General features: G+C 34.8%; 4 protein-coding genes across 4 annotated transcripts in view; all 4 read right to left on the bottom strand.

The window, feature by feature from the left end:
- Positions 1-4: 4 nt before the first annotated feature.
- Positions 5-804, bottom strand: LOC112014136 (uncharacterized). Its single transcript, XM_024046520.2, has 2 exons — positions 507-804; positions 5-324 (listed from the first exon to the last, which is right to left on the bottom strand). Exons 1-2 carry the CDS (start codon positions 696-698, stop codon positions 190-192), a joined length of 327 nt encoding a protein of 108 aa, XP_023902288.1. The 5' UTR covers positions 699-804; the 3' UTR covers positions 5-189.
- A 13,583-nt stretch (positions 805-14,387) lies between these two features.
- On the bottom strand, positions 14,388-16,983 carry LOC136066859 (uncharacterized). The gene is made up of 4 exons (XM_065771825.1): positions 16,834-16,983; positions 15,618-15,968; positions 14,985-15,536; positions 14,388-14,654 (listed from the first exon to the last, which is right to left on the bottom strand). The coding sequence occupies exons 1-4, from the start codon at positions 16,981-16,983 to the stop codon at positions 14,388-14,390; spliced, it is 1,320 nt and encodes a 439-aa protein (XP_065627897.1).
- Positions 16,984-19,239: 2,256 nt separating this feature from the next.
- LOC136061488 (disease resistance protein RPV1-like) lies at positions 19,240-25,348 on the bottom strand (the record flags this gene model as incomplete). Its single annotated transcript, XM_065771791.1, is given in 6 exon segments — positions 19,240-19,541; positions 19,833-20,159; positions 20,513-20,845; positions 20,958-21,230; positions 21,556-22,639; positions 24,825-25,348. Coding segments are annotated over 6 exon segments (2,295 nt in total). The 3' UTR covers positions 19,240-19,394.
- Positions 24,956-25,693, bottom strand: part of LOC112014121 (disease resistance protein L6) — a 1,216-nt gene continuing 478 nt past the window's right edge. Inside the window, exon 2 of the mRNA XM_065771824.1 lies at positions 24,956-25,279. Coding sequence (XP_065627896.1) covers positions 24,956-25,279 — 324 coding nt within the window. The remainder of the gene's footprint in view (positions 25,280-25,693) is intronic.

Raw genomic sequence — 25,693 nt, 5'->3', positions numbered from 1 at the left:
GAAATTTTCCTCTCAAGCCTTACACTGGTTATTAAAATTTACAAGCAAAATCTAAATATGAAGCATGGCATATTTGGTTCATGAGATAAGAACATAGGATATGGATAATTTTAATCCGTCTCTTTTTCAGAATTCAGATACAAACATGCGAAGCTGAGGATTAATTAGCATATATATAATAATAAAATGTCAATCAACAGGAGATTTATTAGAAGAGTCATGATCGGAGAGTTTGAGTTGAGAGTCCACAGTCTTCTCCACCTCTTTTCTCTTGTTTTCTATCTCTTCTTTCCTTTTGTTAATCTCCGCTTCCAATTCCTCTCTCTGCTCAAGCACCCATTAAAAAAAAATAGTAAATAAACATAGAAATTAGCATATATATGATGTATTTTTGGTAAACTCTTATCTCCTGCCTGCATATATGCTTTATGAATAGAAATGAATGAGACATATAGATAAATATATGCAAATTAAGAATTGAGGAGAGAGTACTAAAAAGCACCTACGTTGAGGGTGTCAGCGACGGGCAGCCTTGTTCCATGAACTGCAGCACGTGTGGGCGGTTTAATTCCCATGAACCGCAGCTGCTCATGTTCAAGGTGGCTGACAGGGCCGGGGCCACGAGTCAGAGTCAGAGTCTGAGCCGGCCTTAACAACGCCCCAACCATGACTCTCATTCTTCCTAGCTGCTGCTGCATCTTCTTGTCTTCTATAATCTATACGCTATAGAGAGTCAGTTAGCTTTTTGTTATATTAATTAATTGAACTGGGGTAGAACTAGAAACTAGTGGAAAGAAATGGTAGCATCTGGAAGTTGAAACGCAATATCTCATGTCAACGTCAAGCTAATTGGAAATTAATTGTTGCATTATTTATTTTAGAGGCATGCGAGCACAGCGGCTACGTGTCTTCAAAATTCATTCATCACGTGGCATCCTCTGTATATCTCTGCTTTGTTCTGGAGTGGCATTTGGGTGGTCTCCATAAAAAGTTTCTTGCACATTTGTTTGTTTATAGATAAGTTTGAGAGTTGGATTAAAACTTGTTTAACAAACAAGCTAAGTTCAAGTTAAAAAAATTGTTCACGGATAAGCTCGTGGGCTATAAAATTTGATACAAATAATTCAAATATAAACTTATTTATAAGTTTATATATATTTACTAAATAAACTCATTATACATATCTTTATAATGACATAACCAACATGAGACCATTATTTATTGTCTTAATTTTTTTCCTTCTCTCTATACTGACCAAGCACTACTTTAGACTATAGTTATATATATATATATATATATATACACTTAATGCTGCTTAGGTGATAGTATTTGGGCCCCCAATTTATTTCTATATGGGCTATCTCAAAATCCTACCAATTGGGTTCTAAACTTCGTCTAGTTAGTCTTCTCCAAGCCTCAATCCAAGACACTCTCTCTGGTTTCCCTCAGTTCCCCAGTGTTTCCTTGTGTTTTTCTCTCTGTATCTCACTCCCTAGAAATTTTCCAACCTCTTTCTACTCACCTTCTTTCATCTTTTATAGTCTCTTGTTAGTGGGATGATCATCATTATTCTCCCACTTCACATGTATTCCCACGTTCATCAGAATCCCAAGGAATCCTCACAACTTTAGAGGATTCTCTTGAAACTTGTTCTAGACGCCAAATAGTATTCGGCAGCGAATTTTCCCAATGACACTACTAGCCCTCGATTACTGACCTCACTATGTACACGTCCTATCCCGACTTCCCTCATTGCTGGTCACTTAAGACTTCCTCGGAGAGTTGTCCCTTTGACCTGTCATCTCGATCTTAGGGTTAGGCTTATTGTGATAAGGCTTGGAGTTAACTCCCTCCACGCATACAATACTTAGTTCCTCTAATGGGCCCTGGGGCCCTAGTTTAGGTTCTGATTAAGTGGGCTTCCATAAGTCTTATGGGCCCAACCCCCACAAGTGGACTATGTATGATCCTTCCCTATCAACCATCTAATGTAAAGTTATAATACATGTTAGTTTTTTCCTATTCATAATAATTACAAACATGTCTTTTTTTTTAATCTTCATCATCTAATATGAATGTAAAAATTGTATTTTGAACAACTACTGAAAGTATAAACAAGGAAGGACAAATGGATGGATTTTAATTATGTAAAGTTGTAATTTGAATAATGGTTAATCATAAGTGGGACTAGAAGCATGATAAAATGAGTATGCTATTTTTTTTTTTCTTTTTTTAACATGATTTTGGAGATATAAGTATTTGATAATGTAATATTCTTAGATCTCAAACTCAAAAGCTTAACCTATGCTTGAGTTTGAGCTTGATATTAAGCTTAAGCTTAATATTAATCATGAGCTTAATATTAAGCTTAAGCTTGTCTTGACTAATTAATCAAGACAAACCAAGCCAAACCAAGCTTAAGCATTTTGGCTTTCCTATGAGCTCAAGCTCAAACATTATTTTAGGCTTATCACTAGCTCGAGCCGAGTTGAACTTTTTGACTTTTATTAACAAGCCAATCTTGAATATGTACTACTCAACAAAGCTTGGCTCATTTAGAGCCTTACGTTGTGTGACTAGGTGGATATATCTTCCAAGTTGCTAATTAAGGGCATAGATTAATTCTAAATGAGTTGTTTGTACTAAGACACTACATGCAAGGTAGACCTTCTCATCAAAAGTATAAGCTCTGCTACTACCTGAACTAATAAGACTTTCAAAAATACAAATCAACCAATAAAAGAGAAACAAAAAACTATATTATTAATATTGCAATGAGTCACAATTATTAGATTACAAGATCACACAAGACTACTCCTAGATACTTCGTGATGCTACTCCTAGATACTTCGTGAGGCGGAACACATTTACAAACATGAAATTATCATTCCGTTAATCAAGTATGAAATCTAGTTTGTTAGATTATGCATTTGTTTGTCCTTGTAAAGAGTAACTAATGTTTCTATATATACCCCATTATTGGTTTTTACATCATCAAACAACTTAGAATAAGTAACTTCTTTAACGACGGGTCCTCTTCACTTTCCTCTTCAGTCATCAAGTAATTAATTCTTGGTCTTCTCCCAAAATTGTGATTGGGCAAGGGATTATTAGTGACGCTAGGCCTTGTAGGCGGTATGATCACCTTATTATTTATTAAGTCTTGAATTGCTTGACGAAGTCCAAAACACTTGTCAGTATCATGGCTAGGGCTTTGGTGGTAGGCACATCTCTTAGTCACATCAAATCTTGCGGGCAATGAGTTTGGGATTGGTCTTGGGTCTAAGGGTTTTAGTGACCCTTTTGCTTTTAGTTTTTCAAACACTTTACTCACGGGCATGTATAACTCATGAAATTCCCTCTTAGGCCTTGGAGGTGGCCCTTGTAATATTGGCACGGGGGCAATAGGAGAAATAAGTTAGTAAGGATCATCTTTGTATATATTAGAAACTTCTGTAGTTTTAGAACTAGATCCCAAATTCTTTTTAAACCTTGGTGGGTCCTTATTCTTTATAGTGTCATTATTTATTGCATCCTTAATTTGGGTTCCAGCAGCAATCAAAGCTTTAAAATTAGGAAAATACTGGGCAAAAAAATATTTATGGTATACAGGCAATAAGTTTTTTACAACAATGGTTAATTATTCTTCTTCACTTGGCCTATTCATCATCTGTGCCGCCTTGGACCTCCACTTGGTAATGAAGGTAAAGAAAGATTCTTACGGGTCTTGCTTCATGGTCTCCAAATCTCTCCTTGTTACATCCACTTTTATGTTGTATTTGTATTGATTGTGAAACTCACGGCAGATGTCCTCCCAACTCCTTACTCTAGCATCATTTAGATTGAGGAACCACCTAAGAGTGGCTCAGTTAGGGTGTTTTGGAACATTTGAGCAAGTAGTTCTTAAGTTGCTTTTAGGGGTTGCATTGCCAGCCTCATCGAACTTGTCCAAGGTTGGCATCTTGAACTTGGGAGATAGACTCACATCAGGGAAAAGTGAGAGTGATTGGTAGTTCATGAGGTCCTCCATCTTGTGAGCTCTCTTGATCATCTCTTCCATCTTGTTTATCCTCTTGTTGATCTTCTTCTCACCCTTCATGGTTGGGGAATTATGGTCAGTCTTATTCTCCTCTTGGCCACTTTTTAGGTTCTGAAATTGTTGTACCATGAGGTTCATGTACTCTCTCAGCTGAATTTGACTAGCTACCATCGTGTTCAGTAACTCTTAAGTGTTTATGGGTTCTTTAGTGTTCAGATGTTCCCCCCCTTTCGCCATAATGATGGAGTCTTCAGACTTCTTGTGGCTCGGATTGTTATGTAGGTCGAATACGAGATTGTGATGTTACAGCAGTGGAGTGTCTTCTATGCTCACAAGCTTCAATACCATGATGCGGCTTGGAATTGGAACTACAAGCTTGAGTGCCAGTCTTGGGTTCTCTTTGGAGTCTTCCATCTAAGCTTTTCCAGATTCTCCCTTAAGAAAAGGCTCAGTTGGGTCAATCAAAGTTAGATCCCCATCTACATCAATCAACCAACCAAACAAACACATACAACAATGCAATGCAATTTTAACATGGAACGACTTAAGGGTAGGTTCTAAGTCATTACATTGTAAGGTGGGTTTGTTGTTTCAATGTTTCCCATAGCTAGGACGTTACACCTCCCAACTTGTAATGTAATGAACATTATGTTGGTCCAAACGACATGGTATATCCTTTGTACTCAACAAGAAATGATCTAGTAACTTTGGGCTATGAGTTGGTGAGTTCACCATTGAGTATCCGAATCTAATGAAGACTGGTGATCCATGGTTACAACCACCATATGTTGAGATCGGTGCATTCATATTTGTTGTTTTGATAGCACAAATTATGACAATCAGGGAAAGCTCTTAACAACCAACATAGCAACAAAAACAAATAAATAAAATCATACAAACATCTCAAGACATAATCAAACAAACAACAATATCATGCAAAAGACAAGGGCATATAGTTAGTTACTTAAAGTCTAACATGAAGCTTAGGCCTCGACATCCCTAGTGGAGTTGACATTGTGAGAGACAGGAAAATTGGGTGCTCTTAAAAAAGAGATTTGGGTGCATTTAAGAGCACATCTCTTTTTGGGTAAGTGGTGTGGAGTCGCCACTTATTTTTTATACAAAAAAATAAGAAAAAATAAATACAAATTACATGATCAAAATACTTCGTTGTCATTGATTAAATAAAGAAAAATACAACTTTAGTAAATTAACCTTACAAGGCTTTGGGTCCTATTTACAATCTATGCAAAAGAATACAAAGCTTTAGTCCTAGTTACAATCTACCAAAATTAAAAGACAAAACACTAATCTACCTATCCAAAAATCCTAAGCTCGGGGGCTAGGTTACAGTATGGAAAGGTGTTAGGCATCCATTCTGCCTAGGCAAAGTCTGGTCTTCTAAACTCTAATAGCCAATATACCTTTTTTTGCATGCTATTGAATGATATCTTGAACACACATGACAAACACTTGACAAAAAATAATTTAAATAATTTTGCCTTATGAATAATGTCCTCTTTTAAAATATTCAGATCTGTTTTGAAAATTAAAAACCTAAGACTTGGTTTGTAAAAAAATCAAATCTGTTTATGTGAAGGGTTAAAAAAAAAAAAAAAAAAACCTTGGTTTGTAAAAAGAATCAGATATGTTTTTAGAGGTTAAAAAAATTGGGATTTGTTTTGTAGAAAAAATCAGACCTGTTTTTAGAAACAAATAAAAACAAAATACCTCTTACATGTGCATATTCTTCTAATGAATGAATATTTTAGAAATCAAAGAAGTATATTCATCTCTTTGAGGTCTAAAATATTTTGCTTACAAAAAAGAATTTCCTAAAGCAAAAGCCTTCAGAACGTCTTTAACGTAACATTAATTGAAAATTCAGAAGAGAAGAGCCCTTATTTCTGATTTGTTTCTCCTATTTATAGAGGCTAGGATGCTGAATGAGGTCAGATACAAATTGGAATGTGTCCTTATCTCTAAAAAGTTGAAAAAGATAGGATTATCTTAATCAGGAAGTCACCGGGCCAGGCCGCAAATTTGGGCCAATCGACACTTCTTATGTGCAGATCAACACTCCAAGAGTGTTGAATGGCCTTCTTGGGTGTCAGACCCACATTTGAGTTTTAGTTCATTTTGGACTTCTTTTTTGACGATTTTTTTAGCCAGGAATCGTATCTAGACGCATTTTTAATCCGTACGCTAAAAATTAATCCATTTTTCTTGATATTTAGGTCTTTAAAGTGGTAATTATCTTGTAGATAAATATTCCAAAAAAAACTTGATTATCTACAACTTCTTTGTCATCTGATTATCCATTTTATTCCCATGTAAGTAGGCCTATTTTTGACACTAACAAACAACCAATTACAAATTATTTAATTAATTTTAATTTTCAAATCAATTAGAATTAATTTAAATTAATCATATGTGATTGACTCCACCCAAACAAAATGCATATAGACCGTGCGAACTTGATCACGTGATATCTTTCAATCCGACGGTTCAATTTGGAAATTGCACATACCGTCGCGACTGTTAGAATCTCAATATCATTTCTATGATATGCAATGAATAAATTAATGCATGTAATGCAACTCTAATTTTTGGGTATATGAATGGTCACTCTAGTCATCTGCCTAGATTAAATTATGGGTACAAAATCGAGTGTCTACAGTATGCTATTAACACTAGGTGGGTTTGGATCTTCATATGAGGACCTAAAGTGGTTCTCCAAAACATCTTCAATTTCATTTGGACTATTAGTTAAGTTCCCTTCCCCATCCTTTATGTGCAAAATCTAGCTTCTAGCTCTTCTCTGCTTAACCACTGTTTGAAAGTATCTTGTGTTTCTATCCCCAAACAATGTCCAATTACATCTTGCTTTTTGAGCCCACATCTGTTCCTCCCTATTTAACAATTCCCCTACATCTTCCTTGAGGCATCTCTCCCTTCTCATATCATCTGGTGTTGTTATGGTGTTCTGTATCTCTTGTTAGTGTGCAAGTTTCCTCTTAATCTCACTTTCCACTCTTCCAAAAACTGTCCTACTCCAATTAGAAGCTTCTCTCCTTATGTTGCAGAGTTTATTTCTTGATTAAGCCCTTGATCCAGTTGTATGTAAACTCCATGCTCTTTGTATCATGTCCTGGCAATTAGAATGGCTGATCCACATATGTTCAAATCTAAAAGGTCTCTTTCTAAAAGGATGTTGGAATTCAAAATCTAAGATGATAGGTCCATGATCAAAATGGTAGATAGGGTGATTTCTTAGGGCATAATGTGGGTAAGAGTTAACCAACTCAACACTGGCAAAAGCCCTATCTAGTCTCTCCATAACAAAATCATTCTCACTTCTATTATTCATCCAAATAAATCTTTGCCCAGTAGCCTCCAAGTCACAAAATTGAAACTCATCTATTACATGTTGGAACAGTTCAGATCCCACTATTGTATCTTGAGTGAAGGAGAATTTTTCTTTAGGATTTGATTAAAATCTCCAATACATAGCCAATTAGGCTTAGCTAGAGATTTTAGGTTCTTGAGTTGTTGCCACATTTCCTCTCTTTTGGAATAATCAGGCTGACCATATACAAAGGTAATGGATATGGGTTACCCTTAAGATCTAATAACTCTGTATGAACAAGATTTTTGAAGGCATACACCACTTAAGACTTAGTTTGGGTATCCAAGCAAGAATTAGGCCACCACTGTAACCCTCTCTTGGAACCTCCCATCTTTCTAAAAACCCACATTTGACCCAAATATATTTTCCCTTATCTTTCATTAACTTAGTCTCCATAAGGAACATCACATTAGGTTTAAATTCATAGGCTTTTTTCTGGCACTTTAGAATTGCAGAGGATTTGCCCAAACCTCTACAGTTCCAACTTAAGATCTTCATGGGTTTGGGGAAGCTGATTGGGGCCAGCTTCCCATTGCCCATTTGGATATGCAAGGTATAAAACACTACCACACTTTTCATTTTGATTCGAGCATAATCTAAGTAATCTAGAAGGATATTAGGATTACCTTCCTCTAAACAGAATCCACATAAAAGCCTTTGTCTAATGTTTCTCCTTAGTTTTCCAAATTCTACCCTGAACCTCTTCCTTGTTGCCTTAGTAATGCCATGGTTGCTAGTATTAGACTCCCATAGTTTTCCATCTTGTTGGCTTAAGAGTGGAAAAGGGTTTGAGCATGTAGATATTGGTAATGGTAGGCCAGGTCTAAGGGATAAGGGATCTGGGATGTTTAAGTTGTCCAGGCCCGTGTCTAAGCTAACTGTTGGGCCGATGTATGCTTCTTGATTTGGGCCTGATCCTGTACCAATATGGCCCATTCCCATTGTTAGGTTACTATTCCCATCTTGAACCACTTTAGTAGGCAAAACTTGTGTTCTAAGTAGTTGAGGCCCATTACTGGAGCTTCCTATCTCAAATTTGAATCTGCCCCTATTAACCCTTTGGACTAGTGACTCAATGAGAGAATCAGGTGACTCAGGTATTTGTCCACGACTCCATGCAGCTCCTCGTACTACTTCAGGTCTATCATCATTCAACTTATTGAGGTTGAACATTGTTCCTGTTGCTGAGATGCTCTCTATTTCAGATGATGTGGGGTGGTTATCTCTCATATATCCATCGATGAAAAGGCCAGCTCCCTCAACCCAAGTCCATCTCAATGCTGAGAATTTAGAGGGTAGCCATAAATGTCACATGGAGAAGGTTAAATCTGCTTGATCAAAGTCAGGGGGTTTGGTCAAGGGTATTGTTGTAGTTATATGTTAGGACAAGAGGGTTACTTTGAATTGGGATTAGTATTTGTGACTTGGGGTGGTTCTTGAAGATGGCTAGGGTTTAGGATAGTATCTTGTGGGTGGTCTAGAGACGATCTTGGTGAGTTAAAAGGTGTATGAGGAATTGCATTATGTCCAATTGATAAGGAATGGATGGCTAAGTTAAGGGTTGCATGTTCGGTTTTTGGTTGTGTCGTGGGGGGATGATGTGAGTTAGGGTTAAGGTTACTTGGGTTAGGGTATTGTGGTGTTTTTGGGTTTAGAAAATTTTGTTGGCTTTTTTCTGGAGTTGGAAATGATTGTGGTGGGGAAGGGTTGCTAAAGTTGGTGATGTTGGGGAGTTTATTATCTAGGTGGGGGAGATGATGATGATGGATGTTTCCAAAGGGAATTTGAGTGGTCCAACGTCTTCATCTATTGTAAAAGGCTTTAAGCTCATTAACAAAGTGTGGTTCCAAAACATCAAACCCAAATTGTACTTGATGAAGCCGCTGGATATGTCTCCTCTGTCTGAACAAACTCATTTCAATTTCATCCATGCATTGGGTGTACTACGATCTGGTATGGCCTATCAATCTGCATCTGGTACATAACTTGTGAACATGTTCATATCTACGCTGAATCTAGGTTCTAATGCCATCATCCAACCTTAACATGAAACCAAAAATGACTGGTATCCATGAATCTATACAAACCCTGAGTTGCATGAAATGAATATTCTGTGGCATACGATCCTCCCAATCCACCCTCTTAAAGAGTCCAATCAGTTGGCCCACCATTTCTGCCAGTTTTGGATACTGATATTCAAGTGGAAGTCCATGCTATTGCACCTATAAGGAAACATAATTCAGTTGAAGTCTACTTAGAACCAAATTTTGCCTCCACCTTTCCAACACCAATAGAGCTCCATCCACTGCCCACGGTCCCTCATTATAGATATGATTTAGATCATCCATCAGTTCAAAATGAATGAGATAAAAGTAGGAATCTCTTCCCACAATAATGGCCGAGCCCCTGATTCTCCATGTAACATTGATAATGTGTTGAAGACGAGCTACTGAGAATTTCCTATAGTTTAGAATAAAACCAATTGCACATGAACCCCAAAAATCATTTTGCATGCTGATTTCTTTAGGGTCTGCTTCAAGTACTGGTCCATGTCTTGCAAAAGGGACTTCTTCTCCCTCACTTAACTGAGGATCTGTTTCAATTTCATCAGCAAAGAGTTCAGAACTGACTTTTGAGTCACTGCTCTTAGTCCAGCCATATTCCCTTGCTGTGAAGTAAACTTCCATGAGAATCAGAAAAAAGGCTACAAAAGCCTAGACTAAAAGAGACACAAAGAGTATATTTAGAGAAAGAAAGAAAAGTAGGGACCACACGGAAGAAAGGGAACAAAACAAGAAGAATAAAGTTAGACTAGGACCAAGAAAGGTTGGGAAAAGGAAAGATAGAACCAAAAGAGTAAAAAGTAGTGGACTACTAGAGACTAAGAAGTCTTGCAAAATACAAAAAACCCTTCATTTTACACATTCTAACAAAAAAAAAAAACCACCCACATCAATGGTGTAAACTTGTGCATAAATGCATAAGTGCTACAATAACCATGCATATATGCACGATTCTTGTAGCATTTGCATTTAATATTTTAGTAATTTTTCTCTCTCCTTGTCTCTAGTTGCTCTCACTCTCCCTTTTTCTCATTTGATCAAATCATCAAACCATTGCCGCCGATCAAATCATCAAACCACTGCTGCCGATCGCCATCGGCACTAATCTCTCGCCATCGACACTGATCTCTCGCCGATTACCTGATCAAATCATCAGACTAGCATGAAGCTTGATCAAATCGCCGATCGCCACCGCCATGAAGCCTCTCCGATCATCGATTGCCACTGATTTCTTGTTGTTTGATCAGTGGGTTTCAGGTTGGGTGGGTGATGATTTGGGTTTCAGATTGAATGGGTTGGTTTTCCTTGATGATGCTTGTTGGGTGGGTGATGATGGTGGTTGGGTGTGGAGTGATCGTTGGTAGTGTTGGGTCTGTGAGAGAGAGGGGTAGCGAGTGAGGAAATAATAAAAAATTGTAAAAGAATGAATATTTTTTGAATAAATGTATAGAATAGATAGACTGATATGAGTGTTTTGTAAAAATAGGTGTGTAAAATAGAAAAAGTAGTTTTTTTGTGTGCAAAATAGATGGAAAGTTTGCATCCACTGATGTGGATGATCTAAGAGTGAAGAGAAGTCCACTCCTTGGGCATGCAAAAAGTAGGTTTGAGAATTAAAGGAAAATAGTTGGTGGTTGTAGGATTAAACAGCTATGGGCGAGGAGTATTGTGGATGAGATGTGATGGGGGTGAAAAGAGGTGAAAGTGGAAGGTTTTTTGGGTGAAAACGCCGGCTATTCGTAGGTAGAAGAAGGCTCTCCTAGAGAGAAAAAACATGAAATACTTATGTTCCACTAGTCTATGTTAGCTGTGCTATTGTTACTATTTTTTGAGATAAAAGGTGGAAGATAAAACTCATTTTCTCCTGTTACTGTTAGTTCCTCATTTAAACATAACTTCAAAGAAGAAAAACTCATATTTCTCATTCTTGAAATGGTCTATTATCCAAGAAAGTTTTCCTTCTCTTTTTCATTTTTTCTTGTGAAAATTTAGAGGGAGTTTAAATCTTTTTTTTTGTGCTGAGACTTGCTATCTTAGTATTTTTCTCTTGCTCTAACTAAATTTTAAAGGGGAAAATTTTGTTGTTTGTTTGCTTTTGATTTCAAGTTGAAAATTTGAAGATTTTTTTTTTTCCAATTTCTTGGGTTTTTGCGTTCTCAATAATCTTCACGACCTCCTCATCTTCTCAATTCCAAATTTCCTTTTATTAAGAGTGAGGTTGGCATTAGCTTATAGATTTTAGCTTTTTTAAATTTTTATATACAATTTTTTAAAATCTTATTTTTTCCTTAATTTTTTACTTTTTCAAATTTTTTCAAGATATAAATATCCTTTAGCATACTTTCAACAAAAGCTAAATAAGCTATTCCCAAATAAAATCTAAATACCTCCTAAATCGGTCCGTGCAAAATTACAAAGCCCACAAAAAAACCTCAGTTGTCGGAAAATTGTATCATTACCTCTCATTGGCAATTTTCTTACCTGAGCAATATTACAAACAATAAAATTACGAGAATTGGAGATATCGAACAATATATATATATATATATATATCTTAAATAAAACATTTCTATATATACTCAGGTCAATGTACAAGTTAATGATAATAAAACCCTCAACTTGCCAAAAGAAAAAGGCATGCCTATTGTGGGAGGTGAGAGCCTCCATTAGGTGGAGAAGATCCTGATGGGTTATTGACACTTTGGAAGCCAAGAACTGGTCTGGCAAGGAAATTAGGATAATCCAAACCAGGAGTGTTTGTTCTCGCCGAAGCCACAGGAGTAGTGGCTGCAATTGTAGTTTGAATAGAGGCTGATGCTGAAGAAGAAGCCCTCTCGAATGCCAAGTGTGGACGGGGAAGACCCATGTGGAGTTGAGGAGCAAATTGCCTGGCATTTGCTAATTGCATACGAAGGCGAAAATTCTCTCTTTCCAAAGCAGCATTCTGATGGTGCAGAATCTGGCGCTCTACCTCCCATGACATTCGCTCAGCCTCCAGACTTCTTAGGCGCATAGTTCGGCTCACAAAGTTCATTCTTGGAATCCCTGATGAGTACATGTTCAGCTCAAAGGCAGCCCCGCCCTCAAAAACCGTAGTCCCTGACTGATTTTCTTGGAAGTCGCTCCAACTACGTTTCCTATCACCTTCGGAAAGTCCATCCTATAAGAATATGGGGATTGGGGAAGCCCCAAAATTGAATAGTGAGCCATGAGTCAAATTAAAAAACAAGACAAAATAAATTTTACAACTTTTTTTTTTGTACAGTATATGAGATGTCAAATTGTGAATAGTGTAAGTATACATATTAAGGATAAGTTTTCATTGGAACTAGTTTAAAACTCCAAATCCATATAATCACTAAAAGGTATCCATTGAGCATTCACATCAGCATGTGTATTTTACACATCTATTTTTACACTAAAAACCTACTTTTTCTATTTTACACATCCACTCTTACAAAACACCTACATCAATTCATTTATTTTACAAGTTATTGCAATAAAATATACATTATACTATATTTTTTTATTATTTCTCACCAACCACTCACTTAAATACGCGCCCTTTCTCTCTCCAAACCCATTTTCTGATTTCTCACATCTCACTGTCTCTCGCTCTCCCTCTCTCCATCTCTCTGGCCTTCCTCCCGAATCACAAAATGCCATATCTCCTCGCCGCGCCGCTCAGCTTCGCTCCGATCCGCTCCGCTCCACTCCGCTTCGCTCCGATCTGATCCAATCCGCTCCACTCCGCTTCGCTCCGATCCGATCCGATCTGCTCCGATCCGCCAAACGCCATATCTCTGCTCCGATCCAGCAAACCCCATATCTCCGATCTCCGCTCCGATCCACCAAACGCCAGTTCTCCGATCTCCGCTCCACTTTGATCTCCGCTCCGATCCACCAACGCCACATCTTCGATCTACGCGCCGCTCCATCAACAAGCTCCGATCGTTCCAGTCAAGCTCCGATTAGTATCTTTGTTGTTTGTCTGTGTGGGTTTGCTTCTGTGTGGGTGTGTTTGTGTATCTCGTGTTTTTTTTTTTTTTTTTGAGCAAGTGAATCTGTGTTGATCGGAGCTATGTGTGGATGTGTTTGTGTGTGAGAGTGTTTGTGTGTATCTGAGGAAAAAGAAGATGAGAAGTGGTGAGGTTGTTGAGCCCGGAGAAGAGAGAGAAAAAAAAAGGAGCGAAAAAAATTAATAAATTAATCTATACACGAGCTACAGTAACCGTGTAAATTTACACGGTTACTGTAGCTCGTGTATAGATATACACGAGTTTAGACATTTTTAGAGGGACTGATGGAGTGTAATTTTGAGCCAAAATGTGTAAAAACAGCTTCTTTTTCTATTTTACATGATTTTACATATATTGGTGTGAATGCTCTAAGAGGCTGGCATTAACCGAGTGTCCAAATGTTGGGATGTAAGTTAAATTTGTTATTAAGTTAGTTCTATTAGTTGAAGTTAGTTAGAGTGGTTATCACAAATACAGTTGGTTTTAATTTTGGCATAGCACTTGTAGGAGCTCGGTGATACTCTTTTTATGTTAATCATTTACTCTACTAAGTAAAAATAGGAAATAACATAGCACTTTGTTTTGTATTACTCTAAAATCTAAATGAGAAAATTGTCCTTTAATTAAACAAATATATTTTTTTGAATTATTATCCAATACGTGAAATTTTTAACTTTTTGAATGAAAGGTAGAATAATTTGAATTCAAAAAACTTGTTTTGATACCATAAAAAATTACTAATCTTCTTTAAAAAGACCGAGAAATGATAAATTTTATTGTTTAATTATTAATCTAACATTAGGAAAACTCTAACTCGGCAAGAACAATGTGAAGACCATAGGATATGGGCCATTTGGCTAAGAAGGCAAAGGAGGTGTTTCCACAACCATTACCTCAGCCTCCACAAGAGCATTGTGGTCCTCAAGAACAACGGTTGGATCCTCCAAAATCATGGCGGCTAGCTCATAATGCTGTGCAATTGAGACATCCTCCTTATACTGTAAATGAGCAGCAAGCTCCTCGTCCCACTGCTGTTGGGTTGTCTCTCGAGTTGACAAGCATCCACGCTTAGATGCATCTAAAAAGGTGGCAATCTTTTTTTTCTTATCATCAAATCTAGACTTCTGCATTTAAAAAAAGAAAAAAGGAAATAACAAGTAAATCAATTAATTGAAACATAAGAACCACTTATAAGAAACTCTAATACAATTGTGAGATAGTATATAAGTGCCCGTTTGAGAACAGCTTATTTAGCTGAAATTGAAAATTTATTCTGAAAGTACTGTAGATAAAAGTAAAAGTTAGCTAAAATAGTACAATAGAACCCATAAATAGTACCAAAAAGTATAATAAAGCTTATAAATAGTAGCAAAATTATGCTAAATAGTAAAATAAACTGATTTTTTAAGCCAATGCTAAACGCAACCTAAGTCTTGCGGGTTATTAAAGTTAACCTGTAAATCAAAAGGGTTGATTTTCTTATCACCAGCCATTAGTTGATTTGTTGAAACATCTTCATCTAGAAAATCATCCTTATAAAGAAGTGATGCATTCTTGACCATTGCTTCAAAATAGGAGTGGCAATCCTTCTTATCATTCTCATAAATTATGTTGACCCCAAACTTCTTCACTTCGAAACCACCGCTTATGCGTATTGAATACTCCACTTCATCTCCGGCTTCCAACGGATGTGGCATACGATGTAGCGGTACAAATTGCAACCACATATGTTCTTGACATGGTATTACACGACTATTTTTTTGTTGATACTGCCAATCAATGCCCTTGGTTTTATTTTTGAATTTATAGGAAACAGTGAATTCGTGAATATCATGAAAGCTGCTTGCAAATACAGCACATAGAAACCATCCTCGAATCTCTTGCTTCACTAGTGAGGGCACAACAAAAGATAAAATTGATCCCTTACTCACCACTAGGGCGTCAAACCAGTCTAGAAACTCAACCCCAGGGCAGAAAAAGCTAAAACTATCGACTGCAATAAATTCCTAATACATGAAAATCATTAGTAATGAATTTTGGTCCAAAAACCAAATTCGATCAAACAAGAATAGAGACAAGAGAGATACATTGAAAAGCCTGGTTTTTGGGTTACTAGTAAATTGCAGAAATTTTGATAGTTCCCAATTTAGTGCAGTAAAAATCCATGCAATGGACATGGTGTTGCTTGCATCCATCGCTTGTAAATCTGTTGAAAGCTCATCAAGTGATTGAAATCTTCTGCATCGTCTCAAAGAAAGAATCGTGAGTTGATTTAAGAAATTGAATGTAACTTTCAAACGATGTGGATAGATTTTAAAGTCCTTTTGATAACGCCCATCTTTTTCTCTCATTGAGAGAATACCATGATAAAAAACTTCAGCTGCCCAACCGCTTGCAACAATCATACATTCAAATGGGTTTTGCAGGGATAAATGCACCTATACAAAGATTGTAGACAAATTAGTACATGAAAAATAAAAGTAGTGCCTATTCATTATTAACCAGAAGAAAGAATACAATCATTTTGTTTTCTACATTTAAACTTAATCATATACAGGGACGGACCCAAAATTTTAAGTTAGTAGAGGCTGGAGTATAAAGGGGAAGAAAAAAAACTCCAAATAAACATCCATATAGTATTAAAAAATTATAAATACACAAAAATGTTGTTTCTAAATACATTAAAATGCAATCATCTACTAACAAAGACAAAAACAAAAACAAAATAATGCTTTTTTTTTTTTTTTTTTCATACTAGGCTGGGTAGGATTTTGTTTTCTGAAGTTAGAGTATTTACAATGGTGGTGCTAAAAATTTTAGTTTTTAGTAACTTAAAAAACTACTTTATCTATTTTAACACCTTACTTTACAATACACCAAATATTAAATGTTCTATTTTTTTATAACTTCATTTAAAATAATATAAACTACTCATTAAAATAATAAGAAAGATAAAGAATTTGAGTTTTTTAATTGAAAGAAGAGATATAATCTTAATAAAATATTATATTTTATTTTTAACAACTTACTAAAGTCAACTGGTATTTATACTAATTTACTGAAGTTGCAAAAAATTTAGCTTTAGCTTCTCTAATAACACATGATTTTTTTATTTTTTAGTGGTAAAATAGTTTTTTTGCTAAAATACAATCATAATTGTTATTATTATTATTTTTTTTTGGGCTAGATAGTTTCTATTTGACTTAAGCTAGTTAGACTAATTGGGAAGAAGGAGGTCCAACCATAAATGAAATATAGAATGACCCGGATCATATATCAATTTCTTTCAAATTTACAGGATACCTTAAATTCCTCCTTATCTTGTAAATGAGCAGCAAGCTCCTCATCCCACTGCTGTTGGGTTGTCTCTCGAGCTGACAAGCATCCATGCTTAGATGCATCTAAAGAGGTGGCAATCCCTTTTTGCTTATCATCAAATCTAGACTTCTGCATTTAAAAAAAAAAAAAANACACAAAACTGTTGTTTCTAAATACATTAAAATGCAATTATCTACCAACAAAGACAAAAACAAAAACAAAATAATGTTTTCCTTTTTTTTTTTAATACTAGGCTGGCTAGGATTTTGTTTTTGAAATTAGAGTATTCATAGTGGCGGTGCTAAAATTTTTAGCTTTTAGTATCTCAAAAAAATTCTTTATCTATTTTAACACCTCATTTACAATACACCAAATATTAAATGTTCTATTTTTTTTTATAACTTCATCTAAAATAATATAAACAACTCCTTAAAATAATAAGGAAGATAGAGAATTTAAGTTTTTTAATTGAAAGAAGAGATATAATCTTAATAAAATATTGTATTTTATTTTTAACAACTTGCTAAAGTCAACTGGTATTTATACTAGTTTAGTGTAGTTACAAAAAATTTAACTTTAGCTTCTCCGATAACACATGATTTTTTTTGTTTTTTGGTGGTAAAATATTTTTTTTTTTTTTTTTTTGCTAAAATACAATCATAATTGTGAATATTTTTATTATTTTATTTATTATTATTATTATTTTTTTTAAGTTTTTGGGTTAGATAGTTATTATTCGGCTTAAGCTAGCTAGACTAATTGGAAAGAAGGAGGTTCAACTATAAAAATGAAATATAGAATGACCCTAATCATATATCAATATATAATTTTACATTTTTCAAATCCTGAAAATTATTTATTATTAATTTTGTATTAATTTTTTAGCGATTTCTTTCAAATTTACAGGATACCTTAAATTCTCTTATAAAATCAAAATTATGTTAGGATATCCTATCTACCATCTAATCAAACCAAAATATAAAAATCTTCTTTGAGAACAAAAAAGATATATATGGCTTTGGGAAAAAAAATGATGAATGAATGACTACCACACAGTGGGAGAAAAAAAAAATTGAGAGAAATGCAAAAACCAAACAATTTGACCCAAAAATAATGCTTTTAATTTAACTCTTTCAAATTCCATGTCTATGGTTTGAATTCCACCTCCCTACATCTCCACTTTCTATCTAAAAAATAAAAATAAAAATTAACTCTATCAAATTATCCTCCATTATGTTTTACCCCAAGAATATATATAGACATATTATCCTTCACTTTTTTTTTTTTATAATAACTGAATTTAGTAAATTAACTAGGAAAAAATACAGAAAATTGAAAGAAAGTATATATATTTTTTCAATCCCAACCTTTCAACATTTTCTAGTCAAGAAAATAGAATCACTAACAATATTAATCCAAAAATTTTCTTCTTTAGCCAAGCTTATTTTTGGCTAGAAAATGGAAGAACATGGGCAAGAGCCTTTGCTTCAACAAGCATTGTAGGTAGTATTAAGAGTTTGTTTGGATACCGTTTATTGCTGAAAACTGAAAACTGAAAATATTGTAGCAAAATAATTTTTAAATGTGTGAATAGAGCCGTGAGACTCAGTTTTAATGAAATTTTTGATGAATTTCATACTTGTGGGTTCCCTGAACAGTGCATAGGACCCACTAAAAAACGCAGACACCAACTTCAACGCAGGCGCTGGCATATCCAAATGCTCACTAAGGACCTGTAAGTACTAGTGGTTCTTGGACACTTCTTAAGGTGGTTCAACTCTTTGATGCACAAAACCACTAAACTTTAAGTATTTATTAACTAAAAAGTATTTTCTCCCTTTATCTAGGAGTTTCTTTAGAATCTTTTTAGACCAACTTAATTCTTTCTTTTCTCTAAAAAAAAAAAAAAAAAAAACTTAATTTTTGTTTTTTGGTTAAGAAAAAACAACTTAATTTTGAATAATTACAAAATACTCTAGAAGTATCATAAATGCATACTTCTTTAGATATACCATAAATGGTTATTCCCTTCTCTCACATAATAGTGGGTTCCGCTATTAAATTCATGATAGTTAGAATGCAAAATTCATGTAAGAGAAGTGAGTATGCATTTATAATGCTCCTGGAGTATTCTATAATTTTTTCTTGATTCTTGAATGAGAATTAAATATTTTTTTTTATAAATTTTTAAAATTTTTTTTGCAATATATACTATATATTAAAAAAAAATTATTATAAGTACTAAACAAAAAAATAAAAACTTTAAAGAAGAAAAATCAGATGCCGGGGCCCATGGCCTTCCTTAATATTTTTTGGACTGAACCCTCCTTGAAATCTATACACACCCGTTTGGTACGTGTGTTTAAACAACCGTTTTCAAGTTTAAAAGGTTTTTTTAAAAGTACGTGTCATGTAATGTTGTTTAAAAACTAGAAATTATTGTTTGAAATCATGTACCAAACAACCCCAATCTCTGGCCTCATGAATCTCGACCAAGCTATCAGTTGGCCCATATAAGATGAAGTGGTGTTACATGTATCCACCTCTCACAAAGGGGATACATAATAGATTTCTCCATATAGATCCCTTAGGGCCTTGAAGTAGGCATTGGTGATTCCTAGGAATATATTCGGTGTTCTCTTTGGGAGATAGGAATGAAGGACAACACCATAGTGCAAGTACTTTCCACAAATCTGTTTCCCCACCCAAAAGAAAAGTTCTGAATTAATATCAATTTTGAATTCAAAAGATAAAAACACGTTAAGATGAAAACAGATACTTTCATGCCTTGTCTCTCCAATCTTCTAGTTCTTTTAATCCCCACCATTCTGGTATTGATTCTTTTACTAATCTACTATAAGTCATTTAGATAGGATTCATGTTTGCATAATGCTTCAACTATTTGAGCCATCAACAACTACTAGGGCCAATAAATTACGTAGATGATAGAAAGTTTCCAGAAAAGCATGTGGGATTACACGAACCTTAACATTGTCATTAACTGGTGGAGGAAGCCCCTTGGAAATGTCAATACCAGCTGGGAGAGGAAACTCCATGTCGTGCAGGAACTGCAGGATGATCTGTCTCATTTTGCTACCCGGTTGGAAATTCAGAATTGGACCGCTTTTGTTGATTTTTCTACCAAATAGAAGCTCCGGATCCTGACAAATTTCGAAGGAAAGCTGGTTGAGATTTTCACAGTATTCAAGATTCGGTCGAATTAGTTCCGGTGGTTGTGAATGAAAAGGATGATGAGTTACTGCACTCTCCAAGCGCCTTCGCTTCCCCTGAACACCACCTTTGGTGAAATCCTGCCATGAGTTAAGGCAAAAGTCGAATCATCACCATCCTTGTTAGTCGTTAATGTTTAATCCTGCAATGATTTAATGTTTAATAAATCAAGGGTCTAAATTTTGCCACCTCATTTAAAACTCATTAACTTTAGTTTAGTTTAACCATAGTTAAATGTTTATCATGGTTAAATTTTAAATGAGGTAGACCTTAGATTTTTTATTCTAACTTTAAATTATGACCTTGAAATAGAGAGTTATTTCAATTTGAAATTGAGAGAATCAAAATCCCAAAAGCCTATTTTCATTAGACAAAAGAGAGGAAGAGAAGAGACCTTCTGCGGGAAAAGCTCTCTGTTAAAACAGACACTTACCAATGGAACTTCAGAAGATATACAGAGTGAATACCATATTGTTAATGGCAATTTGAATCCAAAGCTCGGTACCATTTCTAGCTTTGTGCAACCAGAAAGGTTTACACGAGACTTTAAATTGTAAATACCTAGGGGAAGCTTCCAAAGGGTTTTACCGTCCTTAAGATCCAAAGTAACTAGCTTGCTAAGATCTAGAACAGACTCGTGAACCTCGACCAAATTAGTACAATTATTAAGAAGCAGCACCTCCAGATTATCTATGCCTGAGAAATCTGGTGTTCCCCTTAGGTGATAGGAATGACTGACATCAAGAAATTTCAACTTTTTCATAATCTGTTCCCTCACACAAAAAAGGAAATACTAAATTAATATCCATGTGAATTCAAAATATCAAAAACAGAAATAATATGAGCAAGAATACACACACGTATACACATTTGCATACCTTGGTTCCTCTCCAAAGTTCTATCAAGCTACTATAGGGCATGTAAAGAGCAACAAGATTTTCCAAGTACAAGTCTGCTGGTATGGATTCCTTAGGGAACCCATACCATTCTAGATATCTTAGCTTCTTGGAAGGACATTGGAAGTTCCCCTCAAAGCGTGCATAATTTAGTTGAAGCACTCTTAGCTGATTCATCTTCAAAAAGGCTTTGGCATCAACTTGCAAATTGTGAACCCCACGACAATTTAGCATGATGCCTTTAACTTTTCTTTCCTAATAGAACAGAACATTGTGCAAAAGTCATATTTTAGGGAAATTGTGATTTACATGCATAATTGCATATACACACACACACACACACACACACACACACACACACACACACAAGCACACCACTATGTATAAAACAGTGTAGCGTCCTATTACTGATTGTGATGCAAAGGCAAAGTGACTCTACAACACAATTTGAGAAACAGGTACCATGTCTACGGTTCTTCTAGTGGTGTGCAATACAGTAAGTAAATCATCTATTATTTCTCTAAATAAGGTAAGTTGGCCCTAAATTCTTATCCAATCAACATAAGCATTTGAATCTTACCTCGTCATGTTCCAATACATTGACATCGTCATGATTCCATAGTCGGCTGCGTTCTCTGGGGGCAACTTCTCTACCCATGTCTCTAATCATATCATGCATTGTCAATTGGTTCGAGCAATCAATTGCTACAAGACATTGACGGACCAAAACCCCTAGATCACTTTTAAGGCCTGAATATGAGTCTCGGAGTATTTTGAAAGCATACTTTTTTTTCATTCCAACCATGAAGCATGCAAGATCTAGAAACAACTCTTTCTGTGTGTCACATAGTGAATTAAAACTCACCATAAGCTTCTCTTGAATTTCTTTGTCAGGTATTCCTTTTAATGTTTCCAATGTACCTTTCCATTCATCTTTGCTCTTGTCAGACAAATTGGAACCCAAAACTGTAAGTACCAATGGAAGCCCTCCAGCATAACCAATTACTTGCTCTAACAACTCTGCATAACCTTCATTAGGATGGTCTTTTTCAAATGCATGCCAACTGAAGAGCTTAATAGACTCATGGTAATCCAATGTTGGTGGCATATATATCTTAGACTCATCCACCTTAGCCAATTTGAGCATAGACTTATCTCTTGTTGTAATGATAATTATACTTCCTGGTTGAAAATTACTTCGCCTAATGGCCAGTTTATCTAATTGGTCCTGGTGATCCACATTATCAAGAACAAGAAGAACCCTTTTACACCATGCTCTATCTTTCAAAACTGTAGTTCCACGATCAACATCTATTATGTTTCTATTGTCGTTTGCATGGATGCTGGAGAGAATTTTCTCCTGTAAATGAATCAGACCTTTTGGGTGCTTAGAATCTTCTCCTACATTTGCAAGAAAGCAACTTCCATCAAAGTTTCTTTGTAGTTGGTTATATATAGCTTTGGCAATTGTTGTTTTGCCAATACCGCCAATCCCCCAAATTCCAACCATGCAAACTTCACTTGAACTACCACTTAACAGCTTATTGAATTCCTGCACTCGAGACTCAATCCCAACTAGATAGGGTGCAACAGTAAGGTGTGTCATCTCAATTAGTTTGCTGACAATGTATTCAATAATTCCTTCTATAAATTTTGACTCACAACTGCTAGCATGTATCCACCATAAAATAGAAGTCAGTGATAATTTAATAAGATGAAACTAACCTAGAAAACATAATAAATCAACAAAATACCACAAAATGTAATTGGTTGTGTGTATTTTTGGATAATGAATAAACTACTTCAAAAGTAACGGACAAAATTTTTCTTCAAACCAGTTTTGAAGATCTCCTCCAACCCATTACACAGTGACTAATAAAATCATCCATGTGTATAGACAAAGTTTAGCTCCAAACCAGATGAGAGCTATTTCCTTAGACCCACTACATGGTAAATTATAAAACTATCCTTGTATATTATTTAAACAAATCACATAACTTATTAAAAAAGTCATAAGACTAAAACTACACATGAATGATCTCTTCAATCATCTTATAATGAGTTGGAGAAAAATAGCTCTAAAATTATTTGAAACTAAATTATTTTCTCATGTGTATTATTTAAACAAGTTATATTATCACATTAAAATAAGTTATACGACTAAAAGTGCATCTGAATTGTTTTATCAATCACCAAGGAGTTTGGTTTGAAAATTTTCCTCTCAAGTAATTTCAAGGATTTTTTTTTTTTTTTAGGGAAAATTAATTGACAATATAAGAAGAAAGGGATAGTGCATATATTCGGTACTATACGGCACATTTTTGGTATATATCTTTTGTACACCTATGATAATATAATAATATATTATATAATATTGAATCCTATTCAAAATCAATGGTGTAAAATGTAAATGAGAGAAAAATATTGTATGTGTCAATCTCATAAGACTCATATCTCACTAAGAGCACTAGTATTGGTGGTGCTAAAAAGCCATATTGCTCTTTTTAGCACAACCAAATACCAAAATGTGACTACAATATTGGTGGAGCCAAAGTCATATTTTTTTGCTCCACAGCTATAGTGTACAGTTACTTTTGGTTGTGCATTGTAGCTCATATGTTAAAAAAAAAATATTATTAAATTGTTGTGTTCACATTACTTATTAATAAACAAATCTTTTTTGGTTGTGTTCACACTGCTTTTTAATGAATTTTTTATATTATTTTAATCAAATAGCTAAAAATATAGATCCATTGATGTATTAATGTTGGGTATATTGTAAAATGAGAAGGTAAACTAGATAAAGTTGTTTTTAATGGCTTGTAGATGAGAAGTACTAGTGTGCAGGGGCAACCCTTATTACAAGTATTTTCAACTCTAAGAGTAAGAGTAAGTGTTTATGAATTATAAGTGTCACTCTTTATTATATATTTATATTATATGCGTGTGAGTTTTTCTAATATTGATTGTGTGCATTACTTTTTGTTATAATGTTATTTGTGTAAATAATGATGCGTGTGGAAGTATGTGTTTATAATATAAATATAAGGGAAATGTTTAGATGCCACTTTCATAGGAAATATAACAATTGCCCTAAGAGCATCCGTTAACATGGTTCTAAATATAAAATAACTTTATATAATTTAGTAATAGAAAGGGTTTGTAGCATGTATGTATATTGTTATCATGTTATAATAATTTTTTTGTTATAAAGTCAAAAAAGTTCAAGAATAAATTTTTAAAGTTAGTTATTGTTCAAGTATTTGATTGATTAAGTAAATAATTTTTTTGTTATAAAGTCAAAAAAGTTCAAGAATAAATTTGTAAAGTTAGTTATTGTTCAAGTATTTGATTGATTAAGTAAATATGTAGTGTATTATTTATGTATGAATGTGTGTAATTGTGTGCGTCAATAATTTTTTTTAATACATGTACGTCAATAATTAATACAAAGCCAGTGAGTTAAGTTTATTCATTTAGTTTTAAATATTTTTATAAAAAATAAAAACAAATAGAAAATAACAACTACATAAAAATAATTTTTCTCAAAAAAAAAAAACATAAAAATAAAAATATTAGGTAAATTTAACAAAATAAAATGATCATAGCTATCTACAATGACAACAAATACTTATAATGTACTATCATATAACAATTCAAAATTTGAAAGCTTATAGACAGAAATTGTTAAATTTCTTTTGTTTTTTTTTTTTTTTTTTTTATAACTCAATACATTCAAGTTTTCTTTTTATTAAAAAAATTTTCTTTAAGTTTTTTCTGTTACTCCAAAACAAAATTTTTAAAGCCGCCCCTGTGTGCTACATTTTTACAAGCAACAAAATGAATTACCGATGTGCAGGATTTTGCAAGTCCCAGCCAGACAAGCTTGCAGCCTCAATCAAAGCAGCCCTCCAGCTGTCCACCTTGCCTACCCCAAAACGCTTCTCATTCCTGACAAACGCTTTCTCTAAACTCCCCATCTAATTTCGAAGGTGGGAAGGATCAACCTCGTAGAAAACGGGCAGCACAATTTGTTGCAGATTCCTTTTGCATTCCATGATCTTCCCCAGCTCTTCGAGACACCATCTCGAATAAGCATAGTTTTTCGAAAAGACTATAACAGCAATCCTGGACTTCTGTATTGCCTTCTCTAGCTCGGTCCAGATATCTTTCCCTCTCTCAAGCTTTCTGTTATCTTCAAAGCTGTGAATCCCGCTCCGGTCCAACGCGGCAAATAGGTGGTCGGTAAACTTATAGCGGGTATCTTTGCCACGGAAACTGACAAAGACATCGTAACTCCATGCCTGGTTGGATGAGGATGAAGAAGAACAGGTTTCTTGGGCCATGAAGGCAGGACAAATTGATGAAGACCACTGGGGTCTGCGCCGTGGGGGGAGGAAAGCGGAAACGATGGAAATGAATTGGAAAATGGGCACTGAAGACCGAAGACTGAAGTGACTGGAAGCTTCCTGGGCACGCTCTGGCTTTGCTTTTATAGACCATTTCTTTTACAGTCTTTCACACGAAAAAACCAAACTTCTATTTTGAGGAGTTTCTCGATAAATTTCCCTCAAATGAAAGTGTGTGTCCACGCGTTATACAGGGTCCACTATCCACGCGTCTGCTTTTATTTTTTGGTCAGGTCTCAATTATTTTATGCATGCTGCAACTCTAGTCTAGATTCGTACGTGTTCTCCAAAAAAAAAAAAAAAAAAAAA

This window comes from Quercus suber, unplaced genomic scaffold (genome assembly GCF_002906115.3).
Source record: "Quercus suber isolate HL8 unplaced genomic scaffold, Cork oak 2.0 scaffold_49, whole genome shotgun sequence".
In the NCBI taxonomy this organism is placed as follows: Eukaryota; Viridiplantae; Streptophyta; class Magnoliopsida; order Fagales; family Fagaceae; genus Quercus; species Quercus suber.
This window is presented reverse-complemented; position numbering and strand designations above follow the sequence as displayed.